General features: G+C 51.9%; 1 protein-coding gene across 4 annotated transcripts in view; it reads right to left on the reverse strand.

The window, feature by feature from the left end:
- Nucleotides 1-25,820, reverse strand: part of USP47 (ubiquitin specific peptidase 47) — a 103,009-nt gene extending 77,189 nt beyond the window's left edge. For 2 of the 4 annotated variants that reach the window (XM_063946429.1, XM_063946428.1), the window contains exon 1: nt 25,655-25,820. In XM_063946429.1, coding sequence (XP_063802499.1) covers nt 25,655-25,693 — 39 coding nt within the window. In that variant the 5' untranslated portion in view covers nt 25,694-25,820. Of the gene's footprint in view, nt 1-24,486; nt 24,507-25,654 lie in introns of those variants that run through there. The other 2 variants (XM_063946431.1, XM_063946430.1) reach the window with 2 other exon arrangements.
- Between the last annotated feature and the right edge of the window lie 1,526 nt (nt 25,821-27,346).

The raw sequence follows: 27,346 nt of genomic DNA on the forward strand, positions 1-27,346 counted from the left end.
GGAGGTGGTCGCTCCCCCCTACACACCCGCACAGGCAGAAGAAAGCAGGGAGACTGCTGCCTACCTGCAACACCACAGACATGCCAATATGCAGCAGCGTGTGCTGACTGTAGCACAATGCTGCCGCTGTTGCTGGCAGGACCGGGGAGCTTCTGAGCTGGGACAGAGCTACTCGAGCCATGGGGCCCCCTAAAACTGTGGGGCCAACGGTACGTACCCCCTGCCCCCCCCCTTAATCCGGCTCTGCTGCTGGAACCCCCCTTAATCCGTACCCCCTGATGCCCCCTCTCCCTCTGTCTCCACTATTCACCGCTGCTCTGCTAAGCAGAACAGCGAGTACAGGAGCTTTCCAACTGCCCCCCCCCCCCCCCCACCGCGGGACACTGCAACCCGCGGGTGGGACAGACCCCAAAAAATGGGACTGTCCCGCAAAAATCGGGACAGTTGGGAGGTATGGAGGTGTGTGAGGGGGTATGCCGTACAGACAGACGGGCACCGGCTCACTGTGTGCTTGACCCCCCACATCAGCATTCTCAGCAGGGTCTCTCTGGCGCGGAGGAGCGTCACTTTCTGGCACACTCCACGCTTCTTAGCTGCAGTTTTGTGGGGCACTTTCCGCTGTGCAGGTTCCGTACTGCCTCTGTTATCTCCAGCCCCGGCAACCCCATCACTAGCTTCAGCGCTGCCACCCGCAGTGAGATATTCGCCCAGCTCCTTCACACACTTTAGCCGGCGGGTAGCGCTGCAGAAGTCCGAGCTGCTTGCAGGCTCCGACCCCCTCCTCCCTCCAGCCGCAGCGTCTCCTGTGAGCTAACCAGTCACTCCCTGTCTCCCCTTACCACAGTTCCCAGCAGCCGCGAGGTCCGCGCCGCGTGCATGCCATGACCCCCTCCTCCCTCCAGCCGCAGCGTCTCCTGGGGGGCTATCCAGTCACTCCCAGTCTCCCTTACCACAGTGGCCGGCAGCTGCGCGAGGTCTGCGGTGTGTGACTGAGGAGGGGGGGAGGGATGCGGATGTGCAGAGGAAGCAGGACTCCACCCTAAGAGAGTCAGCCATGCCAAGTCTCCACCAGCAGCAGATCCCAACAGGTTGGAGTGGAACAGCAGCAGCCAGAGCAGTGACTCCGGGAAGACACATCTGTCTGTCACCACTGTTCTGTCCCTAATACCAATCTCTCCTGTGCCCTGTGTTCTGTCATGTCCCTGTCACCCTTATCCTGGCCCTGTCACCCTTATCCTGGCCCTGTCACCCTTATCCTGGCCCTGTCACCCTTATCCTGGCCCTGTCACCCCTGTGCTTGCCCAGTCAACCCTATACTGGCCCTGTCACCCCTGTCCTGGTCCTGCCGCCCCTACCCTGGCCCTGTCACCCCTATCCTGTCCCTGTCATTTCTGCCCTGGCCCCGTCGCCCCTGTCCTGGCCCCGTCGCCCCTGTCCTGGCCCCGTTACTGCATACCCTCCAACTACCTTTTTGGCAGGTATAGTACCCGCAGCGCCTCTAGACCCCTCCCCAATGCACCACACCTCCGCACCATCCCCTCCACCACATGCGGCACTCCACCCCTCCCCCACAAGCTGTGCCTCCAGACCCCCTACACCACCCACGGCTCCCACTCCTCCACCCCTTCACCACCTCCAGACCCCCTCCACCATCCACCCCCCACATGTCTTCCCCCACACCTGCCCCCCTCCACCCGCAGCATCTGCATACACCCTCCTCCATCCGTGGTCGCCCACTCACCCACCCCTCCCCCACCCATGGCACCCCCGCACCTGCCCCTCCACCACCTGCAGCACCTCCGGACCTCCTTCCCCATCCGCTGCACCACCCGTACCTGCCCCTCCCCTACCCACGGCGCCTGCGGACCCCTACCCCACCCCAGGCACCCCCGCCCCTTCCCATCCCATAGCACCTCCGGAACCCTTCACCCATCCGCAACAGCCCCACACTTGCCCCTCTCCCACCCATGGCACCCCTGCCCCTCCCCCACCTGCAGTGCCTCCGGACCCCTCCCCCATCTGCAGCCCCCACTCCTCTGCCCCTCCACCACCTGCAGCACCTCCCGACCCTTCCCCATCCGGGCCCCCCCCCCCCCCCGCTTCCGCCCCCCTCCACCCGCAGCATCTACAGACACCCTCCCCCATCTGCAGTCCCCCCCCCGCACCCGCTACATTCTGTACATCGTGCCCTGCAGGTGCTGTTCACGCCATCGCAAGGGGCTGCGCCTCCTTCACCATCGCACGCCCTTTCATTGTGCAATATTTAACCACTAACAAAGGAATGCAGGTAATACTCCATATAATACAAATATTAAACCCCAGAAAGGCATGCAAGGGTTAAGGGGGCGTAGCCCCTTGCGACGGTGTGAAGAGCGCCCGTAGGGCGCGATGAAGCACCTAATAATAAGAATTTACTTACCGATAATTCTATTTCTCGTAGTCCGTAGTGGATGCTGGGGACTCCGTCAGGACCATGGGGTTTAGCGGCTCCGCAGGAGACAGGGCACAATAATAAAAGCTTTAGGATCAGGTGGTGTGCACTGGCTCCTCCCCCTATGACCCTCCTCCAAGCCTCAGTTAGGATACTGTGCCCGGACGAGCGTGCATAATAAGGAAGGATATTGAATCCCGGGTAAGACTCATACCAGCCACACCAATCACACCGTACAACCTGTGATCTGAACCCAGTTAACAGTATGATAACAACGAAGGAGCCTCTGAAAAGATGGCTCACAACAAGAATAACCCGATTTTTGTAACAATAACTATGTACAAGTATTGCAGACAATCCGCACTTGGGATGGGCGCCCAGCATCCACTACGGACTACGAGAAATAGAATTATCGGTAAGTAAATTCTTATTTTCTCTAACGTCCTAAGTGGATGCTGGGGACTCCGTCAGGACCATGGGGATTATACCAAAGCTCCCAAACGGGCGGGAGAGTGCGGATGACTCTGCAGCACCGAATGAGAGAACTCCAGGTCCTCCTCAGTCAGGGTGTGCCCCTGACCAAGTAGCAGCTCGGCAAAGTTGTAAAGCCGAGACCCCTCGGGCAGCCGCCCAAGATGAGCCCACTTCCTTGTGGAATGGGCTTTTACTGATTTTGGCTGTGGCAAGCCTGCCACAGAATGTGCAAGCTGAATTGTACTACAAATCCAGCGAGCAATCGTCTGCTTAGAAGCAGGAACACCCATCTTGTTGGGTACATACAGGCTAAACAGCGAGTCAGATTTTCTGACTCCAGTCGTCCTGGAAACATATATTTTCAGGGCCCTGACAACGTCAAGTAACTTGGAGTCCTCCAAGTCCCTAGTAGCCACAGGTACCACAATAGGTTGGTTCATGTGAAAAACAGAAAACACCTTAAGGAGAAATTGAGGACGAGTCCTCAATTCTGCCCTGTCAGAATGAAAAATTAAGTAAGGGCTTTTATATGATAAAGCCGCCCATTCTGACACACGCCTGGCTGAAGCCAGGGCTAATAGAATCTTCACCTTCCATGTGAAATATTTTAATTCCACAGTGGTGAGTGGATCAAACCAATGTGACTTTAGGAAACTCAAAACAACATTGAGATCCCAAGGTGCCACTGGAGGCACAAAAGGAGGCTGTATATGCAGTACCCCTTTTACAAACGTCTGAACTTCAGGCACTGAAGCCAGTTCTTTTTGGAAGAAATTCGACAGGGTCGAAATTTGAACCTTAATGGACCCTAATTTTAGGCCCATAGACAGTCCTGTTTTCAGGAAATGTAGGAAACGACCCAGTTGGAATTCCTCTGTAGGGACCTTCTTGGCCTCACACCACGCAACATATTTTCGCCAAATGCGGTGAAAATGTTTTGCGGTTACATCCTTCCTGGCTTCGACCAGGGTAGGGATGACTTCATCTGGAATGCCCTTTCAGGATCCGGCGTTCAACTGCCATGCCGTCAAACGCAGCCGCGGTAAGTCTTGGAAAAGACAAGGCCCCTGCTGGAGCAGGTCCTCTCTTAAAGGTAGAGGCCACGGTTCTTCCGTGAGCATCTCTTGAAGTTCCGGGTACCAAGTCCTTCTTGACCCATCCGGAACCACGAGTATCGTTCTTACTCATCTCCTTCTTAAGATTCTAAGTACTTTTGGTATGAGATGCATAGGAGGGAACACATACCCTGACTGGTACACCCACAGTGTTACCAGAGCGTCCACCGCTATTGCCTGAGGGTCCCTTGACCTGGCGCAATATGTCTAGTTTTTTGTTCAGGCGGGACGCCATCATGTCCACCTTTGGTTTTTCCCAACGGTTTTCAATCATGTGGAAGACTTCCCGCTGAAGTCCCCACTCTCCCGGGTGGAGGTTATGCCTGCTGAGGAAGTCTGCTTCCCAGTTTTCCACTCCCGGAATTAACACTGCTGAGAGTGTTATCACATGATTTTTCGCCCAGCGAAGAATCCTTGCAGTTTCTGCCATTTCCCTCCTGCTTCATGTGCCGCCCTGTCTGTTTACGTGGGCGACTGCCGTGATGTTGTCCCACTGGATCAATACCGGCTGACCTTGAAGCAGAGGTCTTGCTAAGCTTAGAGCCTTGTAAATTGCCCTTAGCTCCAGTATATTTATGTGGAGAGAAGTCTCCAGACTTGATCACACTCCCTGGAAATTTTTTCCTTGTGTGACTGCTCCCCAGCCACTCAGGCTGGCATCCGTGGTCACCAGGACCCAGTCCTGAATGTCGAATCTGCGGTCCTTTCATAGATGAGCACTCTGCAGCCACCGCAGAAGAAAACACCCTTGTCCTTGGAGACAGGGTTATCCGCTGATGCATCTGAAGATGCGATCCGGACCATTTTCCCAGCAGATTCCACTGAAAGGTTCTTGCGTGAAATCTACCGAATGGGATCGCTTTGTAAGAAACCACCATTTTTCACAGGACCCTTGTGCAATGATGCACTGATACTTTTCCTGGTTTTAGGAGGTTCCTGACTAGCTCGGATAACTCCTTGGCCTTCTTCTCCGGGAGAAAACATCCTTTTCTGGACTGTGTGCAGAATCATTCCTAGGAACATTAGACGTGTCGTCGGAAAAAGCTGCGATTTTTGGAATATTTAGAATCCACTCGTGCTGTCGTAGAACTACTTGAGATAGTGCTACTCCGACCGCCAACTGTTCTCTGGACCTTGCCCTTATCAGGAAAGCGTCCATATTTCTTTTAGGAAGAATCATCATATCGGCCATTACCATGGTAAAGACCCGGGGTGCCGTGGACAATCCAAACGGCAGCGTCTGAACTGATAGTGACAGTTCTGTACCACGAACCTGAGATACCCTTGGTGAGAAGGGCAAAATTTGGACATGTAGGTAAGCGTCCCTGATATCCAGTGACACCATATCGTCCTGGTTCGCTATCACTGCTCTGAGTGACTCCATCTTGATTTGAACCCTTGTATGTAATTGTTCAAATCTTTAGATCTCACCGAGCCGTTTGGCTTCAGTACCACAATATAGTGTGGAATAATACCCCTTCCCTTGTTGTAGGAGGGGTACTTTGATTATCACCTGCTGGGAATACAGCCTGTGAATTTTTTTCCAATACTGCCTCCCTGTCGGAGGGAGACGTTGGGAAAGCAGACTTCAGGAACTTGTGAGGGGAAGACGTCTCGAATTTCCAATGTACACCTGGGATACTACGTGTAGGATCCAGGAGTCCACTTGCGAGTGAGCCCACTGCGTGCTGAAACTCTTGAGATGACCCCCCACCGCACCTGAGTCCGCTTGTATGGCCCCAGCGTCATGCTGCGGACTTGGCAGAAGCTGTGGAGGACTTCTGTTCCTGGGAATGGGCTGCCTGCTGCAGTCTTCTTCCCTTTCCTCTAACCCTGGGCAGATATGACTGGCCTTTTGCCCGCCTGCCTTTATGGGTACGAAAGGACTGAGACTGAAAAGACTGTGTCCTTTTCTGCTGAGATGTGACTTGGGGTAACAAAAGTGGATTTTCCAGCTGTTGCCATGGCCACCAGGTCCGATGGACCGCCCCTTTATACGGCAATACTTCCATGTGCCGTCTGGAATCTGCATCACCTGACCACTGTCGTGTCTATAAACATCGTCTGGCAGATATGGACATCACATCTACTCTTGATGTCAGAATGCAAATATCCCTCTGCGCATCTCGCATATATAGAAATGCATCCTTAAAATGCTCTATAGTCAATAAAATATTGTTCCTGTCAAGGGTATCAATATTTTCAGTCAGGAAATCCGACCAAGCCCCCCCAGCGCTGCACATCCAGGCTGAGGCGATTGCTGGTCGTAGTATAACACCAGTATGTGTGTATATACTTTTTAGGATATTTTTCAGCTTCCTATCAGCTGGCTCCTTGAGGGCGGCCGTATCTGGAGACGGTAACGCCACTTGTTTTTATAAGCGTGTGAGCGCCTTATCCACCCTAAGGTGTGTTTCCCAACTCGCCCTCACTTCTGGCGGGAAAAGGTATACCTCCAATAATTTTCTATCGGAGGAAACCCACGTATCATCACACCCTTTAATTTATCTGATTCAGGAAAAACTACAAGTAGATTATTCCCACCCTACATAATACCCTTATTTGTGGTACTTGTAGTATCAGAAATATGTAACACCTCCTTCATTGCCCTTAACATGTAACGTGTGGCCCTAAAGGAAAATACGTTTGTTTATTCACAGTCGACACTGAAGTCAGTGTCCGTGTCTGTGTCGACCAACTGAGGTAAATGGGCGTTTTTACAAGCCCCTGACGGTGTCTGAGACGCCTGGACAGGTACTAATTTGTTTGCCGGCCATCTCATGTCGTCAACCGACCTTGCATCGTGTTGACATTATCACGTAATTCCTAAATAAGCCATCCATTCCGGTGTCGACTCCCTAGAGAGTGACATCACCAATACAGGCAATTTGCTCCGCCTCCTCACCAACATCGTCCTTCTACATGTCGACACACACGTACCGACACACAGCACACACACAGGGAATGCTCTGATAGAGGACAGGACCCCACTAGCCCTTTGGGGAGACAGAGGGAGAGTTTGCCAGCACACACCAAAAACGCTATAATTATACAGGGACAACCCCTTATACAAGTGTTTTCCCTTATAGCATTTTCACATATGTAATCATATCGCCAAATAAGTGCCCCCCCTCTCTGTTTTAACCCTGTTTCTGTAGTGCAGTGCAGGGGAGAGCCTGGGAGCCTTCCTCACAGCAGAGCTGAGCAGGAAAATGGCGCCGTGTGCTGAGGAGAATAGGCCCCGCCCCCTAAAACGGTGGGCTCTTCTCCCGGAGTTTGTGAGATCTGGCAGGGGTTAAATACATCCATATAGCCTCAAGGGCTATATGTGATGTATTTTAGCCATAAAAAAGGTATAATACATTGCTGCCCAGGGCGCCCCCCCCAGCGCCCTGCACCCTCAGTGACCGCTGGTATGAAGTGTGCTGACAACAATGGCGCACAGCTGCAGTGCTGTGCGCTACCTTATGAAGACTGAAAGTCTTCTGCCGCCTGTTTCTGGACCTCTGGACCTCTTCAACTTCGGCATCTGCAAGGGGGGTCGGCGGCACGGCTCCGGGACGAACCCCAGGGTGAGACCTGTGTTCCGACTCCCTCTGGAGCTAATGGTGTCCAGTAGCCTAAGAAGCAAATCCATCCTGCACGCAGGTGAGTTTACTTCTCTCCCCTAAGTCCCTCGTAGCAGTGAGCCTGTTGCCAGCAGGACTCACTGAAAATAAAAAACCTAACTTAAACTTTTATTCTAAGCAGCTCAGGAGAGCCACCTAGATTGCACCCTTCTCGGCCGGGCACAAAAATCTAACTGAGGCTTGGAGGAGGGTCATAGGGGGAGGAGCCAGTGCACACCACCTGATCCTAAAGCTTTTATTATTGTGCCCTGTCTCCTGCGGAGCCGCTAAACCCCATGGTCCTGACGGAGTCCCCAGCATCCACTTAGGACGTTAGAGAAATATATATATATATATATATATATATATATATATATATACACACATATATAAACATACATACATACAAACATACACATACATATATATATACACACACACACACATATTAGTAATTATCGTCTATAGTAACTAGTACCTAAAGGCTAAAGAGGATTGCTGCCTGTGATGACAGAGTGCACGTTCTGCGTCAGACAACGCTCATGTATGCAATCATTGTAATCTGGTAACAATTCCCAGAGCGCACATGGGACAGTGTTTGGCATCAGATAAATAACAATAAGCCCGCTCTGCACATCCCACACACAGCTGCCAGAGCACGTCACTGAAATCACATTACACTCACAGAACACACGCAGAACACTGGGAACTAGGAAACAGCGCCTGCTGATTCAGCACTCTGCTTCCTACTAATGAGGTCTCCTCTCAGACCTGGCTAAGCGCAAACCTACCTAACTCTACCTGTTGCAGTGTACAGTAGGAGTATGTATTCATCACGCCATGACAAGTGGCCCGGCCACTGCCTGCAAATAAGATTAGTTATTTCCTTGGATATCAGATCAGTAGTTCTCTTGGAAAAAGATTCAGAAGTCACTGAAGTATACACTCACGTGACTAATCGCAATCTTGCAAAGCGATGATTGCGGCGATACATTCAGTACAATGCGTCGGTGCTTTAGCCATTAGGGGCCCCAGAGCAGCCCATGGCATGGACATAACAAGGTGCCGGAGACGTTCTTTTGGAGACTCTGGCACATGATGACACGATAGCGCCAGGCATTTGCTGCAGGTATGTCGGCTGCACATTCATGCTGCAAATATCCCGCTCCCTCCACATCCCAAAGGTGCTGTACCGAGACCTGGTGGCTGGAGGAGAGTGACCTCAGGGTCATGTTCGTGGAACCAGCGCGACATGGCGTGTGCTGTGTGACATGGCGTGTTATGCTGCTGGAAGCACCTATGGGAGTGGATGGGAGATTGGTACCATAAAGAGATGCATATAAGTCCGCAACAGGGCTCAGTTTGACTGTGGCATTTAAGTGGCGCTCAATTGGTAAGGACACAGAATCAATGCATTCCGGGTCTACACCAAATTCAGACCATACCATATGCATGACGAGAATGGACAAACGTTGCCTGGCCAGCACAGTCTATATCTGGCCAAGTGGCGGTGGCCTGCTGCTCTGAGCTGGCAGGAAGGGAATCCGCCCAATGTGGGTTTCTGCCGCTGTAGCTCGTCCATTTCAAGAGGTACGCCGTCATCACGTAGTGTGTGAACAGCCAGAATGTCTAGAGCCAAGACATGATTTTAGGGTTAGCCTCACATTTCAAACTCTATTGTGGATATTAAGACCAAGCGGAAATTACGCCGTCAACATTCTGAACGTCACTATAATATACCTCTGACGTGCTACGCCCATGTTCAGAGACGCCTGTCTGCATATCATGGATGCAGCGTTCATTCTATCCCCCTGCACCTGTTACAAACCATACAGTTTCTCTTTCATGCTTGGGGTGTCGCTCTCTGCTCTGGTGCTTCTAGCACAATCTGGTCTGTGTCTCTGCGCTGGTATACAGACCAGAGTGTGCTAGAAGTACCAGAGCAGATCGACACCCCAGGGAGGAAAGAGGAACTGCACGGGCTGTGACAGGTGCAGGGTGCTACAACGAACTCTATTGGTGTAACACGTTTGAGCAATATTCCTGTCAGCTGGAACCAGTGTTGCCACTGTCCGCTGACCAGCTCTAATACCCCTTTCAGGGTTTTTGCGAGTGAACGTGCATCAACCTAGGATTTCTGTAAGTATAAAAGGCAACAGCCCGGGAACACATTCCCGTGTTTGCAGCATTGCTATTGACCAGGGGTTCTGCGTCCCAGGTAGAAAACCTGGGTTAAGTGTGAATTGTGTGACCCGGGATTTTACTTCCATGTCACACTTAGAACCTGTGCGGGCTGCTAGGGGGGCAGGGTCAGTGATGCCTGGAGGGGGCTGCGGTCCGTGTGTGTGTATACGAGTGTGACCTGTATGTATGCGTGTGTGTAGGACATGTATGCAGCCTGGCAGCCCTGGCTTGTAGAATTCTACAAGCCAGGGCAGAAACTGCCCAAGTCTGAAAAGGGATGAGCCGGGAATTTTCCTGGTGTCAGGTGTAGTGTGAAAGGGAGACTCCAGCAAAAAAAACAAAAAAAATAAATAAGATTTTACTTACCGATAAATCTATTTCTCGGAGTCCGTAGTGGATGCTGGGGTTCCTGAAAGGACCATGGGGAATAGCGGCTCCGCAGGAGACAGGGCACAAAAAGTAAAGCTTTTTCCGATCAGGTGGTGTGCACTGGCTCCTCCCCCTATGACCCTCCTCCAGACTCCAGTTAGGTACTGTGCCCGGACGAGCGTACACAATAAGGGAGGATTTTGAATCCCGGGTAAGACTCATACCAGCCACACCAATCACACCGTACAACTTGTGATCTAAACCCAGTTAACAGTATGATAACAGCGGAGCCTCTGAAAGATGGCTTCCTTCAACAATAACCCGAATTAGTTAACAATAACTATGTACAATTTATGCAGATAATCCGCACTTGGGATGGGCGCCCAGCATCCACTACGGACTCCGAGAAATAGATTTATCGGTAAGTAAAATCTTATTTTCTCTATCGTCCTAGTGGATGCTGGGGTTCCTGAAAGGACCATGGGGATTATACCAAAGCTCCCAAACGGGCGGGAGAGTGCGGATGACTCTGCAGCACCGAATGAGAGAACTCCAGGTCCTCCTTAGCCAGAGTATCAAATTTGTAAAATTTTACAAACGTGTTCTCCCCTGACCACGTAGCTGCTCGGCAAAGTTGTAATGCCGAGACCCCTCGGGCAGCCGCCCAAGATGAGCCCACCTTCCTTGTGGAGTGGGCCTTTACAGATTTAGGCTGTGGCAGGCCTGCCACAGAATGTGCAAGTTGGATCGTGCTACAGATCCAACGAGCAATCGTCTGCTTAGACGCAGGAGCACCCATCTTGTTGGGTGCATACAATATAAACAACGAGTCAGATTTTCTGACTCCAGCTGTCCTTGCAATATATATTTTTAATGCTCTGACAACGTCCAGTAACTTGGAGTCCTCCAAGTCACTTGTAGCCGCAGGCACCACAATAGGCTGGTTCAGATGAAACGCTGACACCACCTTAGGGAGAAAATGCGGACGAGTCCGCAGTTCTGCCCTGTCCGAATGGAAAATCAGATATGGGCTTTTGTAAGATAAAGCTGCCAATTCTGACACTCTCCTGGCAGAAGCCAGGGCTAGAAGCATGGTCACTTTCCATGTGAGATATTTCAAATCCACCTTTTTTAGTGGTTCAAACCAATGAGATTTTAGGAAGTCCAAAACCACATTGAGATCCCACGGTGCCACTGGAGGCACCACAGGAGGCTGTATATGCAGCACTCCCTTAACAAAGGTCTGGACTTCAGGGACTGAAGCCAATTCTTTTTGAAAGAAAATCGACAGGGCCGAAATTTGAACCTTAATAGATCCCAATTTGAGACCCATAGACAATCCTGATTGCAGGAAATGTAGGAATCGACCCAGTTGAAATTCCTCCGTCGGAGCACTCCGATCTTCGCACCACGCAACATATTTTCGCCAAATTCGGTGATAATGTTGCACGGTTACTTCCTTCCTTGCTTTAATCAAAGTAGGAATGACTTCTTCCGGCATGCCTTTTTCCTTTAGGATCCGGCGTTCAACCGCCATGCCGTCAAACGCAGCCGCGGTAAGTCTTGAAACAGACAGGGACCCTGCTGAAGCAAGTCCCTCCTTAGAGGTAGAGGCCACGGATCTTCCGTGATCATCTCTTGAAGTTCCGGGTACCAAGTCCTTCTTGGCCAATCCGGAACCACTAGTATCGTTCTTACGCCTCTTTGCCGTATAATTCTCAATACTTTTGGTATGAGAGGCAGAGGAGGAAACACATACACCGACTGGTACACCCAAGGCGTTACCAGCGCGTCCACAGCTATTGCCTGCGGATCTCTTGACCTGGCGCAATACCTGTCCAGTTTTTTGTTGAGGCGAGACGCCATCATGTCCACCATTGGTCTTTCCCAACGGGTTACCAGCATGTGGAAGACTTCTGGATGAAGTCCCCACTCTCCCGGGTGAAGATCGTGTCTGCTGAGGAAGTCTGCTTCCCAGTTGTCCACTCCCGGGATGAACACTGCTGACAGTGCTATCACATGATTCTCTGCCCAGCGAAGAATCCTTGCAGCTTCTGCCATTGCACTCCTGCTTCTTGTGCCGCCCTGTCTGTTCACATGGGCGACTGCCGTGATGTTGTCCGACTGGATCAACACCGGTTTTCCCTGAAGCAGAGGTTCTGCCTGGCTTAGAGCATTGTATATTGCTCTTAGTTCCAGAATGTTTATGTGAAGAGACGTTTCCAGGCTCGTCCATACTCCCTGGAAGTTTCTTCCTTGTGTGACTGCTCCCCAGCCTCTCAGGCTGGCGTCCGTGGTCACCAGGATCCAATCCTGTATGCCGAATCTGCGGCCCTCCAATAGATGAGCACTCTGCAACCACCACAGAAGAGACACCCTTGTCCTTGGAGACAGGGTTATCCGCAGGTGCATCTGAAGATGCGACCCTGACCATTTGTCCAACAGATCCCTTTGGAAAATTCTTGCGTGGAATCTGCCGAATGGAATTGCTTCGTAAGAAGCCACCATTTTTCCCAGGACTCTTGTGCATTGATGTACAGACACCTTTCCTGGTTTTAGGAGGTTCCTGACAAGCTCGGATAACTCCTTGGCTTTTTCCTCCGGGAGAAACACCTTTTTCTGAACCGTGTCCAGAATCATCCCTAGGAACAGCAGACGAGTTGTCGGCATTAACTGGGATTTTGGAATATTCAGAATCCACCCGTGCTGTTTTAGCACTTCTTGAGACAGTGCTAATCCCATCTCTAGCTGTTCTCTGGACCTCGCCCTTATTAGGAGATCGTCCAAGTATGGGATAATTAATACGCCTTTTCTTCGAAGAAGAATCATCATCTCGGCCATTACCTTTGTAAAGATCCGAGGTGCCGTGGACAATCCGAACGGCAGCGTCTGAAACTGATAGTGACAGTTTTGTACAACGAACCTGAGGTACCCCTGGTGTGAGGGGTAAATTGGAACGTGGAGATACGCATCCTTGATGTCCAAGGATACCATAAAGTCCCCCTCTTCCAGGTTCGCTATCACTGCTCTGAGTGACTCCATTTTGAACTTGAACTTCTTTATGTACAGGTTCAAGGACTTCAGATTTAGAATAGGCCTTACCGAGCCATCCGGCTTCGGTACCACAAAAAGAGTGGAATAATACCCCTTCCCTTGTTGTAGAAGAGGTACCTTGACTATCACCTGCTGAGAGTACAGCTTGTGAATGGCTTCCAAAACCGTCCCCCTTTCGGAGGGGGACGTTGGTAAAGCAGACTTCAGGAAACGGCGAGGTGGATCTGTCTCTAATTCCAACCTGTACCCTTGAGATATTATCTGCAGGATCCAGGGATCTACCTGCGAGTGAGCCCACTGCGCGCTGTAATTTTTGAGACGACCGCCCACCGTCCCCGAGTCCGCTTGAGAAGCCCCAGCGTCATGCTGAGGCTTTTGTAGAAGCCGGGGAGGGCTTCTGTTCCTGGGAAGGAGCTGCGTGTTGCTGTCTCTTCCCTCGACCTTTGCCTCGTGGCAGATATGAATAGCCCTTTGCTCTCTTATTTTTAAAGGAACGAAAGGGCTGCGGTTGAAAAGTCGGTGCCTTTTTCTGTTGGGGAGTGACTTGAGGTAGAAAGGTGGATTTCCCGGCTGTAGCCGTGGCCACCAAATCTGATAGACCGACTCCAAATAACTCCTCCCCTTTATACGGCAAAACTTCCATATGCCGTTTTGAATCCGCATCGCCTGTCCACTGTCGCGTCCATAAAGCTCTTCTGGCCGAAATGGACATAGCACTTACCCGTGATGCCAGTGTGCAGATATCCCTCTGTGCATCACGCATATAAAGAAATGCATCCTTTATTTGTTCTAACGACAGTAAAATATTGTCCCTGTCCAGGGTATCAATATTTTCAATCAGGGACTCTGACCAAACTACCCCAGCACTGCCCATCCAGGCAGTCGCTACAGCTGGTCGTAGTATAACACCTGCATGTGTGTATATACTTTTTTGGATATTTTCCATCCTCCTATCTGATGGATCTTTAAGTGCGGCCGTCTCAGGAGAGGGTAACGCCACTTGTTTAGATAAGCGTGTTAGCGCCTTGTCCACCCTAGGAGGTGTTTCCCAGCGCTCCCTAACCTCTGGCGGGAAAAGGTATAATGCCAATAATTTCTTTGAAATTATCAGCTTTTTATCAGGGGCAACCCACGCTTCATTACACACGTCATTTAATTCTTCTGATTCAGGAAAAACTATAGGTAGTTTTTTTCATACCCCACATAATACCCTGTTTAGTGGTACCTGTAGTATCAGCTAAATGTAACGCCTCCTTCATTGCCAAAATCATATAACGTGTGGCCCTACTGGAAAATACGGTTGATTCGTCACCGTCACCACTGGAGTCATCGCCTGTGTCTGGGTCTGTGTCGACCGACTGAGGCAAAGGGCGTTTCACAGCCCCTGACGGTGTTTGAGTCGCCTGGACAGGCACTAATTGATTGTCCGGCCGTCTCATGTCGTCAAACGACTGCTTTAGCGTGTTGACACTATCCCGTAGTTCCATAAATAAAGGCATCCATTCTGGTGTCGACTCCCTAGGGGGTGACATCCTCATATTTGGCAATTGCTCCGCCTCCACACCAATATCGTCCTCATACATGTCGACACACACGTACCGACACACAGCAGACACACAGGGAATGCTCCTAACGAAGACAGGACCCACTAGCCCTTTGGGGAGACAGAGGGAGAGTTTGCCAGCACACACCAAAAGCGCTATATATATATCAGGGATAGCCTTATAATAAGTGCTCCCTTATAGCTGCTTTGTTATATCAAAATATCGCCATAAATGTGCCCCCCCCTCTCTGTTTTACCCTGTTTCTGTAGTGCAGTGCAGGGGAGAGACTTGGGAGCCGTCCTGACCAGCGGAGCTGTGAGAGGAAATGGCGCCGTGTGCTGAGGAGATAGGCCCCGCCCCTTTTCTGGCGGGCTCGTCTCCCGCTATTTAGAAAAATTAGGCAGGGGTTAAATATCTCCATATAGCCTCTAGGGCTATATGTGAGGTATTTTTAGCCTTTATAGGTAATCATTTGCCTCCCAGGGCGCCCCCCTCCCAGCGCCCTGCACCCTCAGTGACTGCCGTGTGAAGTGTGCTGAGAGGAAAATGGCGCACAGCTGCAGTGCTGTGCGCTACCTTTAGAAGACTGCAGGAGTCTTCAGCCGCCGATTCTGGACCTCTTCTGATTTCAGCATCTGCAAGGGGGCCGGCGGCGTGGCTCCGGTGACCATCCAGGCTGTACCTGTGATCGTCCCTCTGGAGCTGATGTCCAGTAGCCAAGAAGCCAATCCATCCTGCACGCAGGTGAGTTGACTCCTTCTCCCCTCAGTCCCTCGCTGCAGTGATCCTGTTGCCAGCAGGAATCACTGTAAAATAAAAAACCTAGCTAAACTTTTTCTAAGCAGCTCTTTAGGAGAGCCACCTAGATTGCACCCTTCTCGGCCGGGCACAAAAATCTAACTGGAGTCTGGAGGAGGGTCATAGGGGGAGGAGCCAGTGCACACCACCTGATCGGAAAAAGCTTTACTTTTTGTGCCCTGTCTCCTGCGGAGCCGCTATTCCCCATGGTCCTTTCAGGAACCCCAGCATCCACTAGGACGATAGAGAAACAGGGATTTTGCTGAAGTTAAAAACCCAGGTCTGAGCAGGGAAACTCCTGTGTCGTATGTCTGAAAGTGGTGTAACATGGCATTTTCCCAATCAGGGGGTCATTCCGAGTTGATCGCTCGCTAGCAACTTTTTGCAGCGCTGCGAACAGATAGTCGCCGCCTATGGGGGAGCGTACTTTCGCTTTGCAAGTGTGCGAACGCTTTTGCAGCCGACGGCACAAATTTTTTTTTTGCAGTTTCTGAGTAGCTCTGGACTTACTCAGCCGCTGCGATCACTTCAGACTTTTTGGTCCCGGAATAGACGTCAGACACCCACCCTGCAAACGCTTGGACACACCTGCGTTTTTCCAAATACTCCCAGAAAACGGTCAGTTGACACCCACAAGCTCCTCCTTTCTGTCAATCACCGTGTGATCGGCTGTGTGAATGTATTTTTCGTTAAATCCATCGCACAGCGACTATCCTCTTTGTACCTGTACGACGCGCCTGCGCATTGCGGTGCATACGCAGTTTTGCCGAGTTTTAATCTGATTGCAGCGTTGCAAAAAGTTGCTAGCGAGCGATCAACTCTGAATGACCCCCACGGAACGGATACTTAGAATTGAAGAGACTGTTGTGCTTGAAAATCCCAGGAGATCAATAGTTTCCGATTTACTCAAATCACCCCATCTGATAATCATTCCACGGTCAGTCACTCTTCTTACACACACACACACACACCTAAGCATTTTCTGTTGTGTATATAAGTAATGCTACATATCCTATGGGGTCAATTCAATTCGGCAACTTAAGAATAGCGCTGGGAATTAGCTCCCGACGCTATTCAATTCAGCTGCTAGTGACCCGCAATTGTCGGGAATTCTTCTCTCATCCCCGGGGGATGAGAGAAGAAACCCGACAAAAGTGCTGCCTCGCGGGCCGTCGCAAGGCTGATTCTGTCTGGAATCAGCCTCGCGCCGGGGAGTTAAGTCGGAGAATGCCCGTTCTCCCGACAATTCAACCTGGTTTAGTCGGCGAGAACGGGACATCGCCGACTTAACTGGAGCTGAATTGAATAGCGTCGGGAGCTAATTCCCGGCGCTATTCTTAAATTGCCGAATTGAATCGACCCATATGAAAGGTCAGACCAGTGTAAGATAGCCATGACGTTACTTGATGGATAGGTATATAAAGCAGTCACACACTCTTATCCATGCAGATTCCGACACGCACGTCACGGTCAGTAACTAGCAATGAGATTGACTTTCTTAGAAATACAGAAGCATGTAGAGAGCAACTCCGGAATAATTTTTAGCACAAAAAAAGAAATCATTTCATCCATTTGTGCCGGTAATGCCCTTCTGTTTCCTTCATTCTATTATACGATGACCCCTTCCCTGCTGCCAGAGACCTCCCATGTAGGCGATATTATGGAGACGGATGCAGCAGGAGGTGCTACAGCTGGGTACCCCATGCTCTTTCAGGTGTAAGGAAATGTAGTTACAATACTTTATAATGCAGCCATTAGAAGACCTTCTTAGACACGTTTACTGACACGGCTGTGGCTGTGCGTGGACTTCATGCGGCCACTGATGGGATATTTATCATGTATCAGTGAGTAGAGCAAACAGGTGTTACAGCTGAGCAGATACTAATCCTGTTACAGGAACAGTAAGAGGCATTAACGCTGCACTAAGACCTCACTTCAGGCTTAACAAACAACGGGAACAAGAGTTTATTAAGATTAATTTTATTCCAATGGAGGAATCATACAACAACTCTGCTAAAACGGTATCCAAAAAGTATGGCAATTGGTGTAACCCCTCGCTCAGCCGCGGGCAAAGTGTAAATGGCAGTATCTCTGCCCACTCTGTGGGTCGGCCACCCCCCTTACACTGGCTACAGCAGCACAATGTCACAGCTACTGACGGCAGCCATGAGCCACTCTCCTGCGCTACAAACGCAACGGTCACTGCGCTTCCTCGTGCTCATTAAAGAGACGGAGGCACATTTTTTTTTATTTATGAATCTATTAAGCGAGAACCTTTGTGCGCAGTAAACGGATTTACGAGCAGAACTTTCACTGTGAACCAAGTCAAATACACACGTGATCCAAATATATGAATAAACTCTTATAAAAATCTATGTAGCAGATGTCCTGGAATAGACTATAGCGAGTTCTGATGTGATTAAACCAGTGTTAAATAGGAAACTTGTGTTTTGGCCTAACGCATAAGTTCTGTACATGACTAGGGATATTACAAGTCATTTCTGTCTATACACTATTACTATTCTTTATATGGTGCTATAAGGGTTCCGCAGAGCCTTATAACGTACATAAACACAAACAGTATGAACAGAAGGAGAAAATAGGGGAGCCTTACAGTGCACAGCATTGCAGAACACTAACTACGAGCTGTATAACCATTACTGCATCAGCCGTCATAATACCCAAATCAGCCGTGGGGCAGCAGAACCCAACGATAAGCAATGAGGAGATAATGGTATAAATGAGGAAAGGAAAAGCACATGAGGGAAGAGGGCCCTGCTCGTGAGAGCTTATAGTCTAGTACCGTTATACTTATTTATTAAGTAATTTTTATATAGCACACACAACCTTTACAGAGAATATTAGTTACACTAGTCCCTGCCACAGCAAATCATATAATCAGCATCACTGCAACCTGTTACTGAAGTTAGGCTCAGGACACATATTACTGACACACAACATCTATTAAATCACAGGAGCTAATAGGAACAAATGTTTTCAGTGGTACCCACAAGTTAGACCCTCTCCTCCCGCGCTGCTCCTCCCCTCCCAGTCTCCAGCCCCTCTCCTCCCCCGCTGCTCCTCCCCTCCCCAGCCCCTCTCCTCCCGCGCTGCTCCTCCCCTCCCCAACCCCTCTCCTCACGCTTTGCTCCTCCCCTCCCCAGCCCCTCTCCTCCCCGTCTCCAGCCGCTCTCCTCCCCTCCCCAGCCCCTCTCCTCCCGCGCTGCTCCTCCCCAGCCCCTCTACTCCCGCGCTGCTCCTCCCCTCCCCAGCCCCTCTCCTCCCGCGCTGCTCCTCCCCTCCCAGTCTCCAGCCCCTCTCCTCCCGCGCTGCCCCTCCCCTCCCCAGCCCCTCTCCTCACGCTCTGCTCCTCCCCTCCCCAGCCCCTCTCCTCACGCTCTGCTCCTCCCCAGGCCCTCTCCTCCCTGTCTCCAGACCCTCACCTACTGCGCTGCTCCTCCCCAGCCCCTCTCCTCCCGCGCTGCTCCTCCCCTCCCCAGTCCCTCTCCTCCAGCGCTGCTCCTTCAGTCTCCAGCCCCTCCCCTCCCGCGCTGCTACTCCAGCCCCTCCCCTCCCGCGCTGCCCCTCCCCGTCTCCAGCCCCTCCCCTCCCGCGCTGCTCCTCCCCGTCTCCAGCCCCTCCCCTCCCGCGCTGCTCCTCCCCTCCCCATCTCCAGCCCCTCTCCTCCCCTCCCCATCTCCAGCCCCTCTCCTCCCGCGCTGCTCCTCCCCTCCCCAGCCCCTCTCCTCCCGCGCTGCCTCCTCCCCTCCCCGTCTCCAGCCCCTCTCCTCCCGCGCTGCCTCCTCCCCTCCCCGTCTCCAGCCCCTCTCCTCCCGCGCTGCCTCCTCCCCTCCCCGTCTCCAGCCCCTCTCCTCCCGCGCTGCCTCCTCCCCTCCCCGTCTCCAGCCCCTCTCCTCCCGCGCTGCCTCCTCCCCTCCCCGTCTCCAGCCCCTCTCCTCCCGCGCTGCCTCCTCCCCTCCCCGTCTCCAGCCCCTCTCCTCCCGCGCTGCCTCCTCCCCTCCCCGTCTCCAGCCCCTCTCCTCCCGCGCTGCCTCCTCCCCTCCCCGTCTCCAGCCCCTCTCCTCCCGCGCTGCCTCCTCCCCTCCCCGTCTCCAGCCCCTCTCCTCCCGCGCTGCCTCCTCCCCTCCCCGTCTCCAGCCCCTCTCCTCCCGCGCTGCCTCCTCCCCTCCCCGTCTCCAGCCCCTCTCCTCCCGCGCTGCCTCCTCCCCTCCCCGTCTCCAGCCCCTCTCCTCCCGCGCTGCCTCCTCCCCTCCCCGTCTCCAGCCCCTCTCCTCCCGCGCTGCCTCCTCCCCTCCCCGTCTCCAGCCCCTCTCCTCCCGCGCTGCCTCCTCCCCTCCCCGTCTCCAGCCCCTCTCCTCCCGCGCTGCCTCCTCCCCTCCCCGTCTCCAGCCCCTCTCCTCCCGCGCTGCCTCCTCCCCTCCCCGTCTCCAGCCCCTCTCCTCCCGCGCTGCCTCCTCCCCTCCCCGTCTCCAGCCCCTCTCCTCCCGCGCTGCCTCCTCCCCTCCCCGTCTCCAGCCCCTCTCCTCCCGCGCTGCCTCCTCCCCTCCCCGTCTCCAGCCCCTCTCCTCCCGCGCTGCCTCCTCCCCTCCCCGTCTCCAGCCCCTCTCCTCCCGCGCTGCCTCCTCCCCTCCCCGTCTCCAGCCCCTCTCCTCCCGCGCTGCCTCCTCCCCTCCCCGTCTCCAGCCCCTCTCCTCCCGCGCTGCCTCCTCCCCTCCCCGTCTCCAGCCCCTCTCCTCCCGCGCTGCCTCCTCCCCTCCCCGTCTCCAGCCCCTCTCCTCCCGCGCTGCCTCCTCCCCTCCCCGTCTCCAGCCCCTCTCCTCCCGCGCTGCCTCCTCCCCTCCCCGTCTCCAGCCCCTCTCCTCCCGCGCTGCCTCCTCCCCTCCCCGTCTCCAGCCCCTCTCCTCCCGCGCTGCTCCTCCCCTCCCCGTCTCCAGCCCCTCTCCTCCCGCGCTGCTCCTCCCCTCCCCGTCTCCAGCCCCTCTCCTCCCGCGCTGCTCCTCCCCTCCCGTGCTGCTCCTCCCCGTCTCCAGCCCCTCCCGCGCTGCTCCTCTCCTCCCCTCCCCGTCTCGAGCCCCTCTCCACCCTCTCTGCTTCTCCCCTCCCTGTCTCCAGGCCCTCACCTACCGCGCTGCTACTCCCCTCCCAATCTCCAGACACTTCTACCACGCTGCTCTTCCTTTCCAGCTCCACCTCCTCTCCTTCAAGTCTCCAGACCTTCCCCTCCTGCTACCCTTACAGTCTTCAGACCCACTCCTACCTCGCTGCTCCACCTCCTCCCCTCACAGTCTCCAGACCCTCTCTAAAATGGATAACGAAAGCATGGCCTGCAAAGCCTGTTGTATTAAGTTGTATTGGGGTCGATTCAAGTCGGCAACAGATGAATAGCGCTGGGAATTAGCTCCCGACGCTATTCAATTCAGCAAAAGTTAAGTCGGCGAATGCCCGTTCTCGCCGACTTAACAGGTAGTTTTGTCGGGAGAACGGGCATTCTCCGACTTAACTACCCGCGGCGATGCTGATTCCCAACAGAATCAGCCTCGCGGCAGCACTTTTGTCGGTTTTCTTCTCTCACCCCCCGGGGTGACTAGGAGCTAATTCCCGGCACTATTCATTTGTTGCCGAATTGAATCGACCCCATTGAATAAAAAGAGAATATATAGTAAACAGCAAGTGCTGAAGTTATAATCGGGAAGTATGTATGTATGTATGTATGTATGTATGTATGTATGTATGTATGTATGTATGTATGTATGTATGTATGTATGTATGTATGTATAAGGGGTTATAGAATCAAGATGTGATACATTACCTGAGATTCTAGCTCCACGTATAAAAGCTCAGCGATGTGTGAACATGGCGATAGCAATTACTCCTAATATATTCCAGCCTCTTTTTCCTGTGTAGTGTTACGCCAGTGTTTATACATGCAGGGGTAGGACCCACAACAAATATGCATCCTGACATGTAAATGTGTGATTATAATTACTGTATGCTTATACAACCGAAGCTGGTCTTGTGACATACCCTAAAGTGAGGACCTGAAGTCTAATCTTCTGTAAGTGATGTCACAGAACGTAAATACGCTGCTAGTTCCAATTATTCCGTATTATAGCTATAAAATTCTGTGTAACATTTCCTCTAAGGTGGTTTCAGGACAACCGAATACACAAATAGAAAGCCAGCAAGGCCCCTTAGTACACCTGATCCCCACTATAATGACAAAGCAATACGCCTTATTACAGATGTAATGATCAGAGAAAGACAGTTCCGTGACAGTGGGCTCAATTCAATGGGAGTTGAATAGTGCCAGGAATTAGCTCCCAGGGCTATTCAATACAGCGCCCTGTGACACCCAATGACGGGATTTCTTCTTGCACCCCCGCACTGCCCTTAGTGTGGCTGAAACAGCATCGCGCCGGGCATTTAAGTCGGAGAATGCCGACTCTCCCAACAAAACACCTGTTTAGTCCGGGAGAACTGGCATTCTCCGACTTACCAGTGCGCTGTATTGAATAGCCTCGGGAGCTAATTCCCGGTCTATTCTACTATCTTCTAATTGAATAGAGCCCAGTGAGTTGTTTCTAGAAGGTTTCGGGCTGAATATAGATGAGATCAGTCAGTGTCACCAGGTGATTACTGATCTCCCGCCTAACACAAGAGATCAGACCCTATATATATGTACACACACACACACATTACAGTAATACAGACAGACAGTGCTGTTACAGGCTCACAGTAAGCTACAGCCATTCTTATGGTAAAGCAAAGACTTCTGCAGCAGCCCAGAGACATGTTCTCACTACACCGAGACTATAACTGGCAGTGGGGGGAGGGGGGTGTCTGGGAAAAAAATAGTTTACAAAAAAAAATTAAAATAATAAATGGAATTTTTGGGTTTAAACCATTTTTATGTGTTTGTTTTTGCATTAATGGGTGGTTTGTTTGTTTTTATATATTTTATGTTTAATGCTTGCTAACTTTATTAAAGTTATTAGGCATATCTCTCCATAAAACCATTTTTTTTTTTTTTTTTTTACAGATTATTCCCATTATGTCTGAATATACTATATGTAGATGGACTAAACATTAATGCATACAGAGCACACACAGATAGATGAAATTGAAAATAACAACAAGTTAATGCTAAGCATTAGTCCTACTTATTACTCGAGACATCTCAGCAATTTTGCGGTGAAACTAATTGTAACCTTCAAAGAGCTATGTTTGTGTATGTAGCCGCTATTATGACAGCTGCGTGCAACACATGGCACACTGGCAGGTGGCTCACAAAATACGGCATCTTGCCTTCGGCTGGCTGGTACCCCTCCGCCCCAACAGTGACAAAAAAAAAAAAAAAAAAAAAGGAGGCCCTCACTAACGCAGACGTGTTACCAGTGGATGGAAAGAGCTATTTATTTATGGGGTGGGAGGTAAAGATACCAGGGTATTACTACATTCCTGTGGTCATCAGCGTACACAAGCAGGTGACACTGGGTATATATATTTAGCTAATCACATCACAGCCAATTGCAAAACGTCTCCACTACTCAGACGCCTGCAAAGAAAGCAGAGGGTATGTCACCAGAATCACGCACAGGCCAGCAACCTTTTATAACACCACTGTTTCCAACAAGAGGTGCTATACATATTTATACAATAATACCTTATTACAAATGATATGTCCACTGTACACACAGAAATCAGTGGGTTCAGCCTTCTGCATCGCTCAAATACAAGAAAGTAAAAACAAGATTAACTAGACAACGATAAGGACTACGCTACAAGTCTGCGTCAGGGCGGCTCATTATGCAAAAACAACAAACAAATAAAAGTGAAAATCAGTAGACATAACAGGGTGTGATAGTTGTTCACTAATTGGTTTAGTACAGACAGGTCCAAAAAGTGACAAACTTCCCGAAAATGCTACATTAGGTAATATAGTACTGAGGGGGGGCAGATGTATTAACCTGGAGAAGGCATAAAGAAGTGATAAACCAGTGATATGTGCAAGGTGATAAAGGCACCAGCCAATCAGCTCCAATATGTAAATTAACAGTTAGGATCTGATTGGCTGGTGTGTTTGTCACCTTGCACTTATCACTGGTTTATCACTTCCTTATGCCTTCTCCAGGTTAATACATCTGCCCCTGGGTCACTTCCGGCGCCATTACAACACGATGCTGTGATCACATGATAAATCACACACAAAAGGCAGACAGAGCGCCACAGGGGGTCCACAGCGCCAACCACAATTTTTTGCCAGGCCCCATAAAGTTTTATTTAATTTTCTTAGATCATTATAGGCTATGCTGAGACGGTAGTTTTGGGCACTAGTATCTGCTGAGATACCACAGCTTGTGTCCTCCCCTGGGGAGCCCTGGGTTGAGCAGTGGTCAAAACACGAAAACAGATGAAGTGATGCAATTCAGGGTCTTCCTCTGACCGCCACCAGACGGGTCACCGATAGAGAATATTGCATTGGCGAAAATAAGCATTGCCCTGGAGGAAACGGCACCAGTAAAATAGGGACTTATAGGGTTAATGCTGCAGAATGAAGACTGGTGGCCGAGCATCACACAAGGAGACCCGGACTTCCCAACACTAGGATGCATCAACAGGGCAATTCCAGCAGATGCAGAGGGGCCGACATAGTAAGAGCAGTCGGTGACATACACTGGAGGAATCAGAAATAACGCACATTACCTCTGCTGCACAGAAACACAACAATAGTCACTTTCAGTTCAGCGTGTTCTACGTTCCAGCGGGCATAGAGGAAATAGGAGGCTATGCAACACAATTGTATCCCTATACCACACACACACACACACACACACACACCGCGTATACCCCTCACCAGCTGGTGTTACATAACACAGCGGCCTCCTCACCTATATGACAACTCGGGAGGCTCTAAACTGAAAGTGAAGGGAAAGTGTTTACAGTAAGAGAAGGCAGAGATACGCAGGGACATGCTACATCACATGGAATACAGCAATATGGGGTGCAAATGGTATAAGGTGGCCAATGCGGGGGGGACACGCCATATACAGCAATGGGGGAGTGCATTCAAGGCAACAGAGAGGGCAACAAAGAAGGGTGAACTCGGGAGGGCAAGCAAGGGGGGACACCAACAGGTGTGGGGTCAACAGATGTTGGGAAAGAGGGGTGGGGGCAGCAAGAGGGGTGTAGGGGCCAACAGAGGGGGGCTGGCTAGAAGGGTGTATGGGTCAACAGACGGGGCAGCAAGAGGGGTGTAGGGAGTGGCAAGAGGGGTGTAGAGGCCAACGGAGTGGGCTGGCTAGAAGGGTGTAAGGGCCAACAGACGGGGCAGCAAGAGGGGTGTAGAGGCCAACGGAGGGAGGCTGGCTAGTAGGTTGTATGGGCCAATAGAGGGGGCAGCAAAAGGGGAGCAGGGGCCAACAGAGGGGGGGGGGGGGGACAAGAGGGGAGCAGGGGCCAGAGGGGGGGGGTCACAAGAGGGGAGCAGGGGCCAGAGGGGGGGGGGGGTCACAAGAGGGAGCAGGGGCCAACAGAGGGGGGGGGGTCACAAGAGGGGAGCAGGGGCCAACAGAGGGGGTGGGGGGTGACAGGAGGGGAGCAGGGGCCAACAGAGAGGGGGGGGGGTGACAGGAGGGGAGCAGGGGCCAATAGATGGGGTGGGGGGTGACAAGAGGGGAGCAGGGACCAACAGTGGGGGGGGTGACAAGAGGGGAGCAGGGGCCAACAGTGGGGGGGGGGGTGACAAGAGGGGAGCAGGGGCCAACAGAGAGGAGCTGTCAAGAGGGGTGGAGAGGCCAACAGAGAAGAGCTGTCATGAGGGGTGTAGAGACCAGAGGAGGGCTATCAAGAGGGGTGTAGGGGTCAAAGAATGGGGCAGCAAGGGGCCAACAGAGGGGCAGCAAGAAGGAGGAGGGATATAGAAATGGGGGGCAATGACAGCTCTGGGACCTGTCAGGCCGTCACTGGAACCTCAGCACATCACCTGAGGGCCCCAGTGGCTGCAGCCTGTGACAGGCCCGGGCCTCAGTGACACACACCCCGGCGGCGGCGCCTCACCTCTGTGGGTACGAGGTGGCTGTCCTCCCCGGGCACCATCTCCGTGCTGGTGGCGGCTGAAATGCGGCGTCAGGCGGGGGTCATGGTGCGCAGACACGGCGGGCGCAGCGTAAATATCACAGCCAGCAGCAGACGCAATCAATGGAGAAATGGCCGCCGGGAGTCTCGCGAGAGCGCCCGCGACGTCACTTCCGGGCCCAGGCGCTCCTGTCACCATGGAGACGCGGAGTGAGAGCTCCAAGATGGCGCCTCTCTTGCCGCAGCTAAGCAGTCAGCCATCTTGGTACTCTCATTGCTTCCTGATAAAGGCCCAGTCATAGAGTGACCCATAAGAAGGGAGTGGGCCCGCATACTTGCCTACCTGACCCTCTCCATGAGGGTGAAAATGCTCTGTTCCTGGACTTTACTGGCAGTGGCAAACGCAGGATTTGCATGGGGGGGTTTCCAGAACTGGGCGGAGCCAATCACAGGGGTGGGGACTGAGGTGACCCAGTATATGCTGGGTCCGTAAAACTAGTGTGTGTGTGTGTGTGTGTGTGTGTGTGTGTATAATAAGAATTTACTCACCGGTAATTCTATTTCTCGTAGTCCGTAGTGGATGCTGGGAACTCCGTAAGGACCATGGGGAATAGCGGGCTCCGAAGGAGGCTGGGCACTCTAGAAAGATTTATGACTACCTGGTGTGCACTGGCTCCTCCCACTATGACCCTCCTCCAAGCCTCAGTTAGGACACCGTGCCCGGACGAGCAGACATAATAAGGAAGGATTTAGAATCCCGGGTAAGACTCTTACCAGCCACACCAATCACACCGTACAACTCGTGATACTATATCCAGTTTGACAGTATGAAAACAACTGAGCCTCTCAACAGATGGCTCAACAATAACTATTTACAAGTATTGCAGACAATCCGCACTTGGGATGGGCGCCCAGCATCCACTACGGACTACGAGAAATAGAATTACCGGTGAGTAAATTCTTATTTTCTCTGACGTCCTAGTGGATGCTGGGAACTCCGTAAGGACCATGGGGATTATACCAAAGCTCCCAAACGGACGGGAGAGTGCGGATGACTCTGCAGCACCGAATGAGAGAACTCCAGGTCCTCCTCAGCCAGGGTATCAAATTTGTAGAATTTTGCAAACGTGTTTGCCCCTGACCAAGTAGCTGCTCGGCAAAGTTGTAAAGCCGAGACCCCTCGGGCAGCCGCCCAAGATGAGCCCACCTTCCTTGTGGAATGGGCATTCACAGATTTTGGCTGTGGCAGGCCTGCCACAGAATGTGCAAGCTGAATTGTACTACAAATCCAGCGAGCAATAGACTGCTTAGAAGCAGGAGCACCCAGCTTGTTGGGTGCATACAGGATAAACAGCGAGTCAGATTTTCTGACTCCAGCCGTCCTGGAAACATATATTTTCAGGGCCCTGACAACGTCTAGCAACTTGGAGTCCTCCAAATCCTTAGTAGCCGCAGGTACCACAATAGGCTGGTTCAGGTGAAACGCTGACACCACCTTAGGGAGAAATTGGGGACGAGTCCTCAATTCCGCCCTATCCATATGGAAAATCAGATAAGGGCTTTTACATGATAAAGCCGCCAATTCTGACACTCGCCTGGCTGAAGCCAAGGCCAATAACATGACCACTTTCCACGTGAGATATTTCAGATCCACGGTTTTTAGTGGCTCAAACC

This window comes from Pseudophryne corroboree, chromosome 11, assembly GCF_028390025.1.
Source record: "Pseudophryne corroboree isolate aPseCor3 chromosome 11, aPseCor3.hap2, whole genome shotgun sequence".
NCBI classification, from domain to species: Eukaryota; Metazoa; Chordata; class Amphibia; order Anura; family Myobatrachidae; genus Pseudophryne; species Pseudophryne corroboree.